This window comes from Lytechinus variegatus, chromosome 13 (assembly GCF_018143015.1).
Source record: "Lytechinus variegatus isolate NC3 chromosome 13, Lvar_3.0, whole genome shotgun sequence".
NCBI classification, from domain to species: Eukaryota; Metazoa; Echinodermata; class Echinoidea; order Temnopleuroida; family Toxopneustidae; genus Lytechinus; species Lytechinus variegatus.
In genome coordinates, this window is record NC_054752.1 from 6897606 (window position 1) to 6916601 (window position 18996).

Consider the following 18996-nt stretch of genomic DNA (forward strand, 5'->3'; position numbering starts at 1 on the left):
AAGGGCAGATTTCCTCTTTCTAGTTTAACTCTTTGCCTGCCACAGACAGAATCATTCGAGTGTCATTTCATGGTGCAACCTGAAGAGGGATAATGCATGGTTATGCCAATTCAGCTCACAATAGCTTTTGATCGCTTTATATTGTAAAGAAAAGCATTGTGACTTGCATCGAACAAAGCGGGCAAACAGTTAATACAGAGATAATTGATCTTACCCTTTTGAATGACAGTTTATCAAGCACAGGAGAAAATTTGTATTATTATGATTCATAAACTGTGCCAGATTCCAAGGAAAAGCAGAAAGAGAAAGTAAATGAATCCTCACTTACCACATACTTCACAGCATTCTCCTTCCCTTCTCACCAGCTTGCCCTGCAATTAATAAAATGTATAATAGGAAAATGTGAATGAAGCACCAGAATAAGGAAACAACAGACCCAAGTGTAGTGTACAGAGTGTTGTACACTAATAAGGTACCTTAGCAAAAGTCTGTACCATATCTTTTAGAAGGAATCCAGCTTGCTGTCAAGGGGAAGTCATACCTGGGTTCTATAACACATGTACAAGGAATTAATTGGATGCTCGACTGGTACAATTAATTTTACACTGTAGTCAATGCAATGAATTGTACAATAATTTTCTACAAGGATTGCTAAGCTTTGTGCATACAGGCACCTGGACTTTAAGCCTTTCTGTTTTCTGTCACCATTAAACTAATTTATTGATATAAGGCAGTCCATAATTTAAAGAACTGCACAAAATTTGCAGAAGGAACACATCTCTGTTTTCCTGATCACCACCCATGACTTAAAATACAGCGCGTCCCAAAAAAAATGTCCCTCTGACATAGGACTGAATTAATTCTAAAATGTGGTAGGATTCTCAAATAAATGTTCATGAGTAGAAAGCTCATTTCATGTTCTAACTTTTATGAAAATTACATTGGTCACGCTTCAGCGGTTTTGAATACACACTCTGTTACGTAACAGTGGTGCATTTTAGCTCATTCCAAGTTTGCAGCATTGATGCATTTCTTCATTGTCTATGGCATGTTAACCCCCATTCTTACATCCAGGATCTGAGCAGGGATAATTCCCTAATCATATCTAGGCTCATCAAATCATAAACTTGAGCATGTTCAGAGGACAAGAAACATAAAAAAATAAGTTTGTTTGATGATTGATAAGGGGAATCAGTGCACCAACTTGAAAGAAAATGTGAATGATGGATGAGTACAATAAGCTGAAAAAGGGGGAATCAAGTTAATCACCCTTTGCAAAAAGGAACTATAGGCCTACCAAAGAAAATTTTGACTTTTTTCTTTTAAAAAGTTACACTGCATTATTGAACTTGACCTCAGTAGCTAATTAACTAAAAAAAAGTAATGAAAACAAAAATGCAGTATTGTTGGAATTATGCATGAAACAGACATGACCCGTTGTCTCAATCATTGTGCATCTCCCGTTTATCAAACATGAAATGAACTGTCAATACTGTTTTTGCCCTTCTGAACATGCTCAAGGTTGTGATTTGATGAGCCTGGTTAGATCATGGAGATTTCCCTGGTCAGATCAGGGAATTCCTTGGTCAGAACAAGGAGATAGAGGTGAAATCTCCTTGGTCAGAATGGTCAAAGGTGGTTGATATGCAAGAAAGTGCAGAACACAAAGCAGTGTTGCATGCATATAAACTTGGAATGGGTTGAAAAGCACCACTGTTACATAATAGGCTGTGTATTCAAAACCACTGAAGCAAGACCAATGAAATTTTTATAGAAGTTAGGACATGAGATGGGCTTCCTATATCCATACATTTCATTGAGAATAATTTTTATTTTTGGAAGTTATTAAGCCGCATATCAGAGGGACATTTTTTTTGGGACGCGCTGTATAAACTACAAACTTTCACTTGGGGCCTTCTATATACACACCTGTTCTAGCTGTTAAATAATAAGTGATGCACTTAATCAACATTGATATCACAAACAATAATACTAAATATAGCAATAATAATAACACTAATATTACTATTACTACTACTGATAATGATAAATAATATTAACTGTTAAATAATAAGTGATGCAATTAATGAACATCAATACCAGTTCCATCACTGTTTAAACTTCTCAACAAACATACTTTGCCAACATCTTTATTCCTTGAAAAACTTGTGGGCTGTGAGGACAACATGGCTTAGCCCTAGGTAATTATAATAATGTGCATATTGAGAACTCCGATGAGTTGATTCAAGCTCTTTATAGGTCATATTATTACCATTATCATTCAAGTAATCAAAATATGACATAAAAGTTTTGGTAGGCCATACCAGTCTCACTTTCAATATATATTGTCACATTTACATAATATACATGTATGACATGTAAAGAAATGAGTATTCATTGATATCATGGTACATGGTTGGAAAGTTTGCACCATCCATCTACCTCTTATACCAAAATTACAGCCACACTTGAATGATTTTGAACACCAGCCTTTACAAAGAAAGTTCATTAACCACAAATCAATGATTCGTGTAAATGGGACAAAACATACAGTGTATGACAAGTGAAGGTATAACATATGGCATGCTGCAATTTAAAAACCTGGGTACAGATCCAATTCAGCATGGTTATAATTTGTTTGAAAGAAAGAAAAGGAAGACATACCACACAGACAATTGGAGGACATGACGTAGTTATTGCCATAATGCCCGTGTTTTCTTTGCAGATCAACTTCTCGCAAGGATTATCTGAAATGATCTCTTCTCCCCACTGTAAAGGGTTGGAATGAGAGGTAAAGAGAGAGAGAGAAATAGAGTGATAGATGGATAGAGAGAAAGACAGACAAGGTGTAAGAGACAAGAGAAAGGCAGAAAGAGAGAGAGAGAGCAGGAAGGGTATGAAGGGAGAGATTAATGAAAGAGAGAGAACACGAGAGAGCAAGAGAAGAGAGATAAATATTGTGTTACTAAATTAAAATGAAATCAAATAAAATGGGTGAGTAAATTGACTTCCATTGCTCTGGTTGTTCATAGAGAACCATTTTATGGAAGTTTGATAAGATAACAAAATCAAGCTGTATCTAAGAATGTAAAAACCTTCCATCTACACTTTAAGTTCACAATTTAGAATGAGGGTTGAAGGTAAAAGTTGGCTGCTTGCTTTATGGAATTACCCCGAAATTCTTGGAAACTGGAAATAAAATATCCGTGAGAGAATCGGCAGCCCGGCATATCTGACCGGCCTGATAGAACATAATATCAAGTATATGGTTTCTGCTTTAAAGTACGGGTATCTAGCTTGGTTATTACAATACCATTTGATACCAGGTACAATTTTTTTTTTTTGGGGGGGTGGGGGATGCTCCAAAATATATTGCTTAATCCGGTTAGATTCCAATAAACACACATTACACCTTTACCTACTTTATGCACTTGCCTCTAAATAAAATTATGAGAAAAGCAAAGTAATACGGGGCATTGTAAACTTACCTCATAACGTATACCATTCTTAAGACAGCCTGTTTGAAAAATACAAATGTATAAATAATTAATAAGCAGTTGTATAATTTGAGAGTTATTATGATGTTTAACTGATATGAACAGAGGGTGTGAATGGTGTTCTTTTCTGTCTTTCTATACAATTGCATGAATTAGCATAACTGAGTAAATAATTCAATAAAGGAATTATCCAAAAATAATAACAAACAAATGCAATTTCATATATTGGGTAGGTGAAAATGGAAACGCAATCACTTTGTAATAACCTGAAAACTGATTTTTTTAAATAAGCTTACCACTTTCATTTCCATTGAGAACATTATTCAATTATCTGTTCTCTTGAAAACTGGTTAAAAATTTGCAAACCATTCTTGTTTCACTAAGAACATATTGAAAATATCTATTAACTTGAAAATTTAAAAGAGAGGCTAACCAGTCTCATTTCTATTAAAACACAAATCTTTCAAGTATCTATTAATTTAAAAATTGATTTTCAAAAGAGGAGCATACCCGTCTCATTTCCTGGTTTTGGTGTAGTCATGATCATGGTAGTTACACTAGTGGTAGAGCTGGCAATTGGTGTGGTGGTTGTTTCCGTAGTTGTGACCCCTCCTTCTGTCACGGTCAACTCAGTGGTGATCTCCTCCGGTGTGGTTGTGGTCACCTTCTGGACTGTGGACCCTGCTGTAGCTGTTGTTTCAATAACTGTGGTCTTCTCCGTCGTCTCTTCTGGTGTTGTGGTTGTTTCACGGATCATTGTGGTTGACACCATTGCTAAAGAATAAACCATGCATGTTTGCGTGCAGACATATTTTAAAGAAATAATTGCTGATCATCAACATATTGATAATTATCATAACCATTCTTATCTTAATATTACTTTAATTACTTTAATAAATGATTTTACCAATGAAATCAATATACCAAGAAATGATGGGAAATTTATTTCCTCGGAGCTTAATTGTTAATTGAACCAATGTGAAAATTGCCAATGCACATAAATTGAGGATGTGCTAGAGGAGCATTTAATGGAACATGAGGACACACTGTAAAAAAGTTTGCTACCTAAAAAACATGACGATTGGTCACAGGTGTGTTGCTATAGAGCAGTAGAAGCCCACAGAAACGGTGTGAGCCCTTACAGAGCACAAACATTATGTCTTATAGTCACATCTTTCACATTGATCCAAGATGTATCTATTGCGCTGTTGTGACATTAGGAATTGCTGCGCCGATTGTAATGTTGCGCTGACAACACTTCTGTGCAGCCAGTACAGGAGGGGGATCTTTGATCTCAACTCAAGGGAACCCCACACATACCATGCCCTAATTCAAACAGCAAAATTTGAAGAAAAGAAATCTTCTGCCCTTGATCAATGGGTGCAGTAAGAGCATGCGCTATAAAAGTCATCACTGCATTGGTAAGATCAACTACTGCATATTCATTAATGAAAATGCGAGTTACATATCCTGTGCGCTTCGGCATTCAAACATGACTCCCGGTCGCGCCGAACTATTTATGAGCCCCCTCCCCGTTTTGGTTTTAATAATGACTTTGTCAAATCATCATTAAAACTAAATGCAAGAAATGCACAAAACATGTTTTAAAATGTTTTAATAGCACTGTAACATATGAAGCGATTAATAAGAAAAACCTTCACATGCAGTTTTCTCAAAATGCTATGATCTGAACTTACCTCCTGTTGTTGAAGGCCTTGTCACGGTGGTCGATTCTGTCCTCACAGTTGTAGGAACTAAATATACAGATGATAAAATAGATTTATTTCAACAAACTCGCTTGAAAAATTTTCAACTTTTTCAGAAGGCACAAAAGCTCAGCTGATGAAGTGGTGGTCTTGCAATCGGCAGACATGTATTCAAAACACATTTGAAGGGCTTATGCCTTTTTTGTGAGGTATTCATCCTGCTTACAGGGTCTCCATGGAGACGACCTCTTGGTGTAAGTCCTCAGTAGAGTTCTATTGAAGTCAGTGCACTTGCTTGCATGCAGACTCCCATATTCAATTCATATGAGCATATTGCATTGTTACTATGAAAACTATCGATCCAATGATGTTAACAAACATGTCTGAGCGACTGCTTACATTTCCCTTCACATTTCAGGGGGGTTTTCACAAAGAGTTAAGTATGACTTAGAGTTGCACTTAAATTTCCAGTTGGGTGCAGTACAAAAAGCATCACTGCATTGGTCAAAATCATGCTAAGGAGGTGCATAGTATTGCATATTAATTAGTATTATACAACTCCCAAGATTGTTCTGTAATCTGATTGGTCCAAATCGAATAGCATGATATTCAGCAAATTGCAATATTGCATCCAAAATGCACTATCCTACACTCTGACGTCAGAGTGCAGGATAGTGTGAGTTCTGGAATTATCTATTATCTTGAATAAAGATCAAATATAGCATTCGGGGCAACTCAGTAACATGAGTGAGGGGGGTTGTATAAAACAAACAATACACACATTCTTGTGCATATAGGACCTAAATATTGAACTCTAGGTTCAACTCGCCAAATGGATATACCGCACTTGCTCCTGCGGACCTCGATGAGGTATATCCATTGGCTCTTTTCGCACATCGTTCATTTTTGGCCCTGTATGCATGTGCTTACGTGCATTACTTGTATAAGATTGTGCATTACATTTAATGTGCACATTTCACTAAGCATGACCCTAAGACACGCTCAACTCTTTGTGATACACCCCCACCCCTCAGACGAAAGAATAAATATCCCCCTCTACCTATTTACAATCCAGAGAGCACAATCAGAACCAATACCACAATTATCAATAAACCTTAACCCCCCCATCTGTGTCCCATTTCGTAAAGGTTCATGATTTTGGTAACTTTTTGGTAACACAGCTCAACAGCCAATCACAATCACAAGTAAGGTTATCACGGTAATTTTAACAACTGGAAAATACCTTTAATTATTGAATGTCTCAATAAAATTGGCCCCTGACTTTGAATATAACATGTCCAGTACAATATGACATTTACGAGAAACACACTGATACTAACAACAATAATGATGATAACAAAAATATGACATACATGTAAGAACATTGTAATTTTTTTAAAAATAAACAGTGATATGGATCATAATGAAATGATATCCTAAGTATTAGTCAAATCTACTTATGACTGGTACTAATACGTTCTTTTCACCATTTGTATCAAATAACAAGGATCCATATCACTTTCTTAACAAACACATAATACTACTTGTACAGTAGCTCGGGCATTAGAATAATTACCTGCACATGTTCAATACCTTTGAAACAGTCCAAATGTGTCAGAACTGTTCCAAAGATACACTGTGCATATAATTCTTACTAATGCCCCCCATGATGGGTATTATTCGTATAATATTCATCTGTAAAATTACCTTCTGTACTCTCCCTCATCCTTGGGGTTGTAGTTTCTGTGTAATGATAAAGAAAAATGTAGAAATTCCAATGTTCGTTCAAAATGTATCCTTAAGTAATGGTACATTGTCACTTGGTTTTCACGAGCTTATATCTATTTTACATTTTGTGTCATCCCATGTGGTCTAACCCTATTTCATCTGCAACCGATTCATCTACTTGCCATTAGCCTGTTTACCATTTAATCTAATTTCCAGTTAGGCTACATCTCATTTGTCTAGTATCCACTTGGTTGGATACCAATTAGCCCATATGGTTAGACATATGCTTGGAAACCAAGATTTCTTTTTTTTTGCAGGAGTTTCTAAATAATTTATTCATTTATCTAAAATAAATTGACATCCTCCCAAAATAACAACGATATAAATAAATACATTTTATATGTGACAATCATTGAGATAAATAATGCTGACAAAGACTGATGATTAAATCATACATCAAGCATGTGATAGAATATGTTGGATAAAGCAAAGAGGCCAGCTATCTAAGCAAAAAACTGCTAGAAGCAATGGCAGCTAAATATAAATTTGACAAAGTAAGAATTGGGAGGCAAATAACTGATTAGGACCAACTGAGAGCTTCAATAAATGGAAATTAAACAAGGTGGCTATTACACCAATCTAGTGCAGACCAAACAGTAAATAGTAAACCGAATGAGTTTAGACCAAATATAGTATTAGGATCAAGTCCTTTTGGACCAAGTGAATTTGAGCCCTGAATAGCATTATATCATCATCATGAAAGACAAGGCAGGGTGCTACATAACTTTTTATATTCAGTTGCCCTGTCGGGCAAGTACATTTTTAAATAGTTGGAATATACTTGCCCGAAAAAATCCTTGAAAAAAAAGTTTTGCCTCTTCAAAAATAATATATTACAGTTTAAGAAACCATTGACCTTTTTTTTCTCTCTTTTGACATAAACTGATGAACTTTGTTCTTGCATATCTTTTTACAAAGTAATTTTATCTTGCCCGCCATGACCAATTAGAATTACCAAAATCAGGGTCAATATGATATACCGACCCTAATTTTGGTAATTTTACTGTGAGAATTTCGCTTGCCCAATTCGGGCAAGTGGTTTTTGTCTTTACTTCAAAACACTTGCCCGACTTTAAATTTTACTTGCCCCAGGCAATCGGGCAAGTGCTTATGTAGCACGCTGCAAGGGAATCACAAAGATGTTGGTTATCCAAAGGTGATATTACACTGATACATGGATGAACCTAAATCACATACCTGCACTGAATGGTGTCGTCACAGGTTCTGTGTCAGGATCATGATTATAAAAAAAGAGATATGTCAAGATTAAGCAGATAATTCCATTCATATCATATTATTCATTTTGCCTGGCCATCACATACAGTTGAGGCCAAAAGTTTATATACACCCATGGAATTCAGTGAAATTTGTTCGTTTGGCAAACATTGTAAAATTTAATAAATCTTCAAAAATATAAATAATACCATGACTAATTCGGTATCAAATGAAAGAGCGTATGAAGCTCTTTCCCATGATTGAGATGCCGTTGGGATTAAAGTATATTTCAGGTTGGAATTTCCTTTGAAGAAAAAGTAATATTCATGCCAAATGTATTCTATTGTTTGTTATATTCTTAATCATTGGTTCATAGAAATATATAGATGATTTATATTATATTTTCTATCATGATATGTCACCTCTGAACAAAAAAGTTTAATCTGATATGTTTGTGTTAAGAAGTAACTAGCACAAATATGAAATGTTTTTGTCAAGTTTTTCATTCTTAATTTTTCTTAAATATGATGATTTGGTGGAAAAAATGACACATTACTTTTCAGTTCCTGATGACAAAGCAATGTGATGAAGGGGCATGACATACTCATTTGTTTGAAATCAAATTTGTCATGATAGCAAAAATATTTTATAGTAAAGTAAATTTTATGATGTTTGCAAGTGTCAACTTTTCTTGGAATTTCCTGGGTGTATGTAAACTACTTGCCTAAACTGGACCTTAAAATCGACTTACAGCCCAAAATTGGGTAGGAATAAAATATTCTGATCAGAAGATTAAAAGATGGAACAAACTAAAATTCAAAGCTCTCAATCGTCATATGAATAACTGAATTAAAATTCATAGCTATTTCACTACTTTTTTTTTATTTCATTTTTCTTACTCTTCATAGACATGAAGACAAATTTAATTAAGAATCACAATGACAACAGCGATTAACATGCAATTAGCTACAACTTTAACATATGGATAAAATCAATAGTTATCCTCAACCTCATATAAGATCGTATTACCGGTATGTTAAAATCATTATAAATTGATTAAAATACTGTTTCTAAAAACTGGGTTGTTCAGCGTTTGTACATATACATCATTTTCTCTAGTACTAACATCAATGAACATTTTCCTTGAGGTATTATGTTTAATAGCAGAGACTATTAAGACATGTGATTTTCTTTTGCAGTTCAAATGCCCCTCCCAAATTATTGTACTCCTTTTTCCAATTGTTTTTTCTTGTGGGTAAAGATACACCAGAATAAAGAAGAGGCTTCAAGCTTTAAATTGATGTGTTATTTGTTGCCCATATTGGTGATGAACTTATGATATCAAGCTATAGATAATTCCCAGTTTTTTAATTTCCAGGCAGTGCTGTATAACATTCTAAATTACCTGTTGTAGTCGGTCTAGGTCTCGTTGGAGGAGTTCCAACATCTAAAAGTAAAGCAAAGTAAAAGTAAATGCAGATTTAATTGATGAAGTCATGTTGCAAAGTTCATATTGCCTAAAATTGAAAAAAATACTATGTAAGAAAATGGAATGAAAGAGAAATAAGATAATTTTGTCAAAGAGACATGTTTATTTGAAAATATTTTTAGTGGCTGATTTGAATTTAAGTATTCGTGAGCATGACAGCAAATTTCTACACCTTAGGTCAGCATAATGCAATATTTTCAGCACTTTACTTAATCATTCCAAGAAAAGATTTAAAGTTGCATGATCTGCGGATAATTCTGAAAGTGTCATAAGCTCATTGATTAATAACTTCACTCTTATTATCCTTTTATCTTCTTCGATTTGAACTTAACTTGACATTCAATTGAAATCACATACGATGAAAGGATAAGAAATAAGCATAGTAAACAAATGAAAGTGGGAAATCGTGAACCTACCTCCATCGCCTGTTTCAATTGGTTCAGTTGAAGGTTCTGTCAAAGAGAAAGGTTATCAGTTGAAATTTGTTTTACATCCTTGGTCCTGAATAAAGCCCACAAAATATTGTAAATCATGTCTGTGGGCTAATAAGTAAGGCATTTTAACAAGAGCCAGGGCTACATCTTTCATGCTAGGTCCCAAATCCGACTTCTAATGGCTAAAGTCATAGAAAAAAGCTAACAGGTATAACAAATCTCCATATAAAGGAGTTATGCACCGTCAACCGTGAGAGTCAAGGCATACTTTTACTTTTGTCAGTCCGAAGGGGGGGAGGGGGGTGTTGGACATAATCAAGACCCCTTTCTATGACCTCGGCTGTGGATCACATAATCCTTAAGGAATTGATTGATAAAAGGAAGTCATTAACTTCAGAGAACTGAAATAGCTAAGTTTGTTAAAATATAATGTAGTAAAATTACACTTGAAAGAAACTTATTGTTGATACTCATAGAGGCAATGTTAACAATACCAAGGTGAATACCTGGAGTTGTTGTTACTGTTGTAGTTGTCTGAGTTGTAGTGCCTTCAGGGGTGGTCATAATAACAGTTGTTGTCTCTTCAGAAACTGTGGTGCTTGCTGTTGTCGTGATAGTAGTTGTCATTTCCTCTGTCACTGTAGTGGTTGGAGCAGTTGTGGTCGCTGGGGTGGTAGTGGTTGCCACACTTGTTGTAGTTACAGTAGTTGTTGGCTCTGTAGTTTGATATATTGATTCCAAATATTTATACAATATAATACTAATAATGTAATTCATAATAGTACAACTCTAAATCCAGTTTGATTTTAGCTCATGTATTTATTCTCTTCAATGGAAATATTGGACATTTTTCAATAAAGATAACAACCCTACACATATTGTATACGGTCCACATTGTCGCATTTGTATGGGGTTTGATAACATGTTTCTCTAGTAAAAATATACATACACAAATACAATGCTTTCACATCAAACCACTGGTTCTAAATGTGATGAATTATATATCTTCATGCTACCTATAATATCAATTTTGATGATTTCTATGATTTGTGGTTGCTATTAAAGCAAAGCATGTTTTAGTCTGTTGCATGCGCTAGCACCAAAGTAAATGCATGCATGCGACTTTTTAGAGCTGGCTGACGCAGGCTCGACCGATATGCTGTTTACCGGGTCCAGGGAAGGGAGAGAAATTTGCCTCCATACAGTATATCTTTGTGAAAATTAAACCGTTTTTGATCAATTCTTGTCATATGATTTTCATTTTTGAAGCCTATCAGTCATTACTACTGTTTGATGCTTGCGCGCGATGTTGGCCCTGAAGTTAGAAATTTGGCCTGTTTGCTGCAACCGATAGATGGTGCACGTACCATATAGTGACACTACCAAATTAAAAGTACTCATTAAAAGGACATTAATTACAATATGAGATTCTCTTGAATTTGTTTAATTTAACTCTTGCCCCCCACTCATTTGTTTTGTATTTCAACTGTATTACATTGTATAAGGTGCAACATTTAATGATATATTGTAAAGTTGGCCATTATAAGGGTCTTTTCCTTCCTGGCTGCTCCCTGTCAAGCATCATTTTATACACTGTACCAATGTAAATATTTTTTTAGTGTATGTGTATCATATTATTATATTTTTAATGTTTTGGTTAACCCTATCCAGACCGGGGGAGGGGGGGGGCCCTCCTTAACGATTCGCGCAATATTTTCGCCGCATGAAATTTTTTGACCGCGCTGCTCACTGACATTTTACTTTCAAGTAGAGAAGAGTCCCCAAAAAATTTCATTGAAAAAACAATGAAAAACAAAATGTCAAAAAACAAAGAAATACATAAGAAATTGCAAAAAACAATATAATACATAAAAACTTCATCTGATATCGCAACTTTTTTCATGTACACTTGCTAAGAACATTACAAAGATTTTCTAAAGCAAAATTACAACATTTGGAGCTTTATTTAGGTAGTTAGAGGGAAAAGTATGTTTTCGCATACTAATTACGCAAATATATTACCCATAAATTAGCATTATCACTTAATAGAAATTTGCATGATAGAAATTACAATATAATTTTGTAAAGATTATGTCACAGACAACCTGCGTGACAATTTTTGGCACGATCGCTCGGCCAACGGCTGAGATCTCAAGGGGGGGGGGGGGGGTGCTGGGCAAATGAACTGAAAATACCTTGGCCTAGATAGGGTTAAATAAATTGAATTGAAAAAACACAGAAAATTAGTAGGCCATTCCAAAAATTAATGAAAATATACATGTAACATTGATAAAATAACAAGTGGAATGCCTCTGGCCGTCTCACCTGCATCACGCGGTTCAATATAGCAGCAGTGCTGACTTTGAATACTACTCTAACTCGCACAAGATGTTCAGTGATACATGGTTACTCTTATGTCCACTTTTTATGAACTAGACCAATAAACTTACAGAGATATGATGGTTATTCAACAAAAAAACCCAACATGGCCAAAGTTCATTGACCTTACATGACCTTTGACCTTGATCATGTGACCTGAAACTCGCACAGGATGTTCAGTGATACTTGATTACTCTTATGTACAAGTTTCATGAATCAGATCCATAAACTTTCAAAGTTTTGATGGTAATTCAACTGATACACCCAATTCGGCCAAAGTTCATTGACCTTTGACCTTGGTCATGTGACCTGAAACGTGCACAGGATGTTCAGTGATATTTGATTACTCATATGTCCAAGTTTAATGAACTAGACTAATAAAGTTTCAAAGTTATGATGGTAATTCAACAGATACCCCCAATTCGGCCAAAGTTCTTGACCCTAAATGACCTTTGACCTTAATCATTAGGCCTGAAACTTGCACAAAATATTCAGTGATGCTTGATTACTATTATGTCCAAGTTTCATGAATCAGATCCATAAACTTTTAAAGTTATGATGGGAATTCAACAGATATCCCCAATTCGGCCAAAGTTCATTGACCCTAAATGACCTTTGACCTTGGTCATGTGACGTGAAACTCATGCAGGATGTTCAGTGATACTTGATTAACCTTATGTCCAAGTTTCATGAACTAGGTCCATATATTTTCTAAGTTATGATGACATTTCAAAAACTTAACCTCAGGTTAAGATTTCAATGTTGATTCCTCCAACATGGTCTAAGTTCATTGACCCTAAATGACCTTTGACCTTGGTCATGTAACATGAAACTTTTATAGGATGTTCAGTAATACTTGATTAACCTTATGGCCAAGTTTCATGAACTAGGTCCATATACTTTCTAAGTTATGATGTCACTTCAAAAACTTAACCCCAGGTTAAGATTTGCTGTTGACGCTGCCGCCGTCGGAAAAGCAGCGCCTATAGTCTCACTCTGCTTCGCAGGTGAGACAAAAATAGCTGACTCTTCTGAAGTATAATGTACATGTAGTAAATTTTACAGAGAATTCCCCCCTTAAGAAAATCCATGTGAATACCTGGAGTAGTTGTTGTTACTGTTGTAGTTGTCTGAGTAGTGGAGCTTTCAGGTGTGGTCGTAGTAACAGTTGTTGTCTCTTCAGAAACTGTGGTGCTTGCTGTCGTCGTGACAGTAGTTGTTGTTTCCTCTGTCACTGTAGTGGTTGGAGCAGTTGTAGTTGCTGGGGTGGTAGTGGTTGCAACAGCTGTCGTTGTGACAGTAGTTGTAGGCTCTGTATTTAGATGATTTCAAGTAATGATCACAATCAAAATAAGTGACTAAAATTACGAGAAAAGAGAAGCTAATAAAGTTATCAACTAGTGCCATTCAGTGGCCTTGGTTATCTCCCCTCTTCTTTTCAAATTACAACTTTTCAGCAAAATACTTTTAGCAAAGTAATTAATGGAAGGAGTAATCCTGGGTTATTTTAGTGCATTTCTAATAGGGTGCAAGGTCTATTGGTTGCAGTGGACAGGCCCATTTCTAACTTCAGGGTCAACATCGCACACAGGAGCATGAAGCACACAGTGCTAGTGTACAGTAATGTGACTGAAATGCTTCAAAAACTGAAAACCATATTGCAGCCTGCCAGCTACAACAGATAGGTCGTGCCACATATTGTGAATTCACCAAATTGACTAACACTGCATAAATATGTATTTGGTATTTCTAGTCATGTATATATAACATTCATGTATATATAACATTAAAAAAAATAATAAAAAAAAGACATTCAAAGTAATGAGTAATTTGGATTGATACACATTGGTAATTTGTAGGCCTTTACAAACACTTATAAAATATAAATAGGTGGATTTATTGAGGTATAAATGTAGTTGTAGAATTTTTTTTTTCAAGGAACCTATACGTCATCGTCCTAAAGCCAATGTTTTCAATGTCATGGTGAATACCTGGAGTCGTTGTTGTTACTGTTGTCGTTGTGTGAGTAGTGGAGCTTTCAGGTGTGGTAGTAGTAACAGTTGTTGTCTCTTCAGAAACTGTGGTGCTTGCTGTTGTCGTGGTAGTTGTTGTTTCCTCCGTCACTGTAGTGGTTGGAGCAGTTGTGGTTGCTGGCAAAGTAGTGGTTGTAACACTTGTTGTTGTGACAGTAGTTGTAGGCTCTACAGGATATTTTAATAAAAACGATTTACAGCAATGATGATGATAAAAATAATACAAAAATTATAATGTAACTTGTGAAGGTTTCCATGGCAAAAGAGAAGTGCATATTAAGGTTTACTTCACACCAAGCATCTTTTGTGGCCATTTGTTGGTAATTAATAGGATCATCCAAAAATTATGATAACAAAACTAGTTATTACAGTATATCACTAATTCAACTCTCTAACATGCCAAAAGCCCATCACTGTATAATCAATACTTGGCCCATTTATTTTCCTTCTTAATAATAAAGTGTCATTGAACATAAATTCTGATATACAGCCGGACATGCTGATATCCTTATGGGGTTTGATAATAAATTTCTCTAGTACAGATTCCAGTACTAACAAATAATGGTTGTATATCAAATATTTGGTGTTAAATATGATGACATATACACATCCATACATGTATCGCCTAATATTAATGAAAACATGAAATTAATATTGTTCAGATATGGCCAAAAAATAGTCAATTTCAATACAAATATAAGAAAGATTAGTTTAAAATGAAATACGTTAAGATCAAAGTAGAGCATTTTAAATTACCAGTTTGTCCAGTTCTTGATCGTGGAGTTTCTACATCTATAAGGAAAACGATGAATGAAAAAAAATGTGTTACTCCACTTACTCCGTAGGTTGTATTGCTACTTTTATAACACATGAAAAAAACAGATGAACTTTGTAAGCGCATAAAAAGTGAGGAAAAAAATTGAAGCAAAGTGGCATGTGTATCAAATGGTGTCTTTTAATGGCAGACTGCAAACTAATGTCAATGGCTTGTTAAGAAAGATGATACTTCTTATGGGTTCCTCTTGCTTTATTTCAACTGAATTATATCCTTATCTTAACAGGTTTATAGTGAACCTACCTGCATCACCTATATCAGTTGGTTTTGTTGAAAGTTCTGTCAAAGAGAAATGGTGGATTAAGATATTGAATAGGACATGAGTTAAGTGTGTGTGTATAAGTGAACATGATCCACATCCAAATTTTGAATTTGTTTACACGGAGGGTCAAAAAGTTTGTTGAATCATGTCTCTTCTCAGTATGCCATTTGACCAAACAGAAAGTATATCCCCCTTTCAAATTACGATTTCTCAACAAAATGATTAAAAATAAATGACAGCAACATTTGTAAGTTCACAAGTTAACACATAAGAGAACTAAAATTATACATGACTCTACACATATAAATACTAAAGTTCATACAAGGACATTTATATAAAAACATGGTGTAATTTGAATTGATAAAAAAATGCTTATTACTGGACCTTTTCCAAAGTTGAAAAAAAAAAACAGAGAGAATAGATACAGCTCACTCTAGGAAAGTTTAAGATAAAAGGTATGACTGGTTTCCAAGTAGAAATGTTTGCAATATCTTGGTGAATACCTGGAGTTGTTGTTACTGTTGTAGTTGTCTGAGTAGTGGAGCTTTCAGGTGTGGTGGTAGTAACAGTTGTTGTCTCTTCAGAAACTGTGGTGCTTGCTGTCGTCGTGAGAGTAGTTGTTGTTTCCTCTGTCACTGTAGTGGTTGGAGCAGTTGTAGTTGCTGGGGTGGTAGTCGTTGCAATGCTTGTTGTTGTGATAGTAGTTGTAGGCTCTGTATTTGAATGATTTCAAGTAATGATCACAATCAAAATAAATGACTAAAATTACGAGAAAAGAGAAGCTAATAAAGTTATCAACTAGTGCCATTCAGTGGCCTTGGTTATCTCCCCTCTTCTTTTCAAAATACAACTTTTCAGCAAAAAACTTTTTAGCAAAGTAATTAATGGAAGGAGTAATCCTGGGTTATTTTGGTGGATTCATGTTGCGGAGCAAGATTTGTCAGTTGCGGTGGACAGGCCCATATCTCACTTCAGGGTCAACATCGCACACAGGAGCATGCAGCACACATTGCTAGTATACAGTAATGTGACTGCAATGCTTCAAAAACTGAAAACCATATTGCAAAAGCAGAAGAATTCTCTGAAAACTGTCATAATTTCACAAAGAAATCTGTCTGACATTTCTCTCCTACGTCCTGGACCCTGGTAAACAGCATAATTTCATGCATATACTATAGAGCATGCAACAGATGTCAACTTTTCCCCCATGAGGCTTTTTGAATTTCAGCCTGCCAGCTACAACAGATAGGTCGTGCCACACATTTTGAATTCACCAAATTGACTAACCCTGCATAATATGTATTTGGTATTTCTAGTCATGTATACATAACAACATAAAAAAAAATAATAAAAAAAGACATTCAAAGTAATGAGTAATTTGGATTGATACACATTGCTAATTTGTAGGCCTTTTCAAACACTTATAGAATATAAATAGGTGGCTTTATTGAGGTATAAATGTAGTTGTAGAATTTTTTTTTCAAGGAACCTATACGTCATCGTCCTAAAGCCAATGTTTTCAATGTCATGGTGAATACCTGGAGTCGTTGTTGTTACTGTTGTCGTTGTGTGAGTAGTGGAGCTTTCAGGTGTGGTAGTAGTAACAGTTGTTGTCTCTTCAGAAACTGTGGTGCTTGCTGTTGTCGTGACAGTAGTTGTTGTTTCCTCCGTCACTGTAGTGGTTGGAGCAGTTGTAGTTGCTGGCAAAGTAGTTGTTGTAACACTTGTTGTTGTGACAGTAGTTGTAGGCTCTACAGGATATTTTAATAAAAACGATTTACAGCAATGATGATGATAAAAATAATACAAAAATTATAATGTAACTTGTGAAGGTTTCCATGGCAAAGGAGAAGTGCATATTAAGGTTTATGTTACACCATGCATCCTTTGTGGGCATTTGCTGGTAATTAATAGGATCATCCAAAAATTATGATAACAAAACTAGTTATTACAGTATATCATTAATTCAACTCTTTAGCATGCCAAAAGCCCATCTCTGTATAATCAATACTTGGCCCATTTATTTCCCTTCTTAATAATAAAGTGTCATTGAACGTAAATTCTGATATACAGCCAGACATGCTGATATCCTTATGGTGTTTGATAATAAATTTGTTAAGAAAGATTATATTTCTTATGGGTTCCTCTTGTTTTATTTCAACTGAATTATATCCTTATCTTAACAGGTTTATGGTGAACCTACCTGCATCACCTATATCAGTTGGTTTTGTTGAAAGTTCTGTCAAAGAGAAATGGTGGATTAAGATATTGAATAGGACATGAGTTAAGTGTGTGTGTATAAGTGAACATGATCCACATCCAAATTTTGAATTTGTTTACACGGAGGGTCACAAAGTTTGTTGAATCATGTCTCTTCTCAGTATGCCATTTGACCAAACAGAAAGTATATCCCCCTTTCAAATTACGATTTCTCAACAAAATGATTAAAAATAAATGACAGCAACATTTGTAAGTTCACAAGTTAACACATAAGAAAACTAAAATTATAAATGACTGTACACATATAAATACTAAAGTTCATACAAGGACATTTATATAAAAACAAGGTGTAATTTGAATTGATAAAAAAATGCTTATTACTGGACCTTTTCCAAAGTTGAAAAAAAAACAGAGAGAATAGATACAGCTCACTCTAGGAAAGTTTAAGATAAAAAGTATGACTGGTTTCCAAGTAGAAATGTTTGCAACATCTTGGTGAATACCTGGAGTTGTTGTTACTGTTGTAGTTGTCTGAGTAGTGGAGCTTTCAGGTGTGGTGGTAGTAACAGTTGTTGTCTCTTCAGAAACTGTGGTGCTTGCTGTCGTCGTGACAGTAGTTGTTGTTTCCTCTGTCACTGTAGTGGTTGGAGCAGTTGTAGTTGCTGGAGTGGTAGTCGTTGCAACACTTGTTGTTGTGACAGTAGTTGTAGGCTCTGTATTTTGATGATTTCAAGTAATTATCACAATCAAAATAAGTGACTAAAATTACGAGAAAAGATAAGCTAATAAAGTTATCAACTAGTGCCATTCAGTTGCCTTGGTTATCTCCCCTCTTCTTTTCAAAAAACAACTTTTCAGCAAAATACTTTTTAGCAAAGTAATAAATGGAAGGAGTAATCCTGGGTTATTTTGGTGGATACCTAATAGGGTGCATGGTCTATTGGTTGCAGTGGACAGGCCCATTTCTAGCTTCAGGGTCAACATCGCACACAGGAGCATGCAAAACATAGTACTAGTGTACAGTAATGTGACTGTAATGCTTTAAAAACTGAAAACCATATTGCAAAAGCAGAAGAATTCTCTGAAAACTCATTATTTCACAAAGAAATCTGTCTGACATTTCTCTCCCATGTCCTGG

General features: G+C 35.1%; 1 protein-coding gene across 1 annotated transcript in view; it reads right to left on the bottom strand.

Annotated features, from left to right (window-relative positions):
* LOC121426608 (mucin-19-like) overlaps positions 1-18996 on the bottom strand; it is a 196170-nt gene that overhangs the window by 1896 nt on the left and 175278 nt on the right. The window contains exons 143-160 of the mRNA XM_041622966.1: positions 18362-18571; positions 17842-17877; positions 17177-17389; positions 16142-16351; positions 15620-15655; positions 15298-15333; positions 14500-14709; positions 13608-13820; positions 10636-10845; positions 10112-10147; positions 9612-9653; positions 8189-8215; positions 6911-6946; positions 5195-5251; positions 4008-4271; positions 3489-3517; positions 2665-2769; positions 329-371 (exon numbers count right to left, since the gene is read on the bottom strand). Of these exons, the coding sequence (XP_041478900.1) occupies positions 329-371; positions 2665-2769; positions 3489-3517; positions 4008-4271; positions 5195-5251; positions 6911-6946; positions 8189-8215; positions 9612-9653; positions 10112-10147; positions 10636-10845; positions 13608-13820; positions 14500-14709; positions 15298-15333; positions 15620-15655; positions 16142-16351; positions 17177-17389; positions 17842-17877; positions 18362-18571 (2013 nt within the window). The remainder of the gene's footprint in view (positions 1-328; positions 372-2664; positions 2770-3488; positions 3518-4007; positions 4272-5194; positions 5252-6910; positions 6947-8188; positions 8216-9611; positions 9654-10111; positions 10148-10635; positions 10846-13607; positions 13821-14499; positions 14710-15297; positions 15334-15619; positions 15656-16141; positions 16352-17176; positions 17390-17841; positions 17878-18361; positions 18572-18996) is intronic.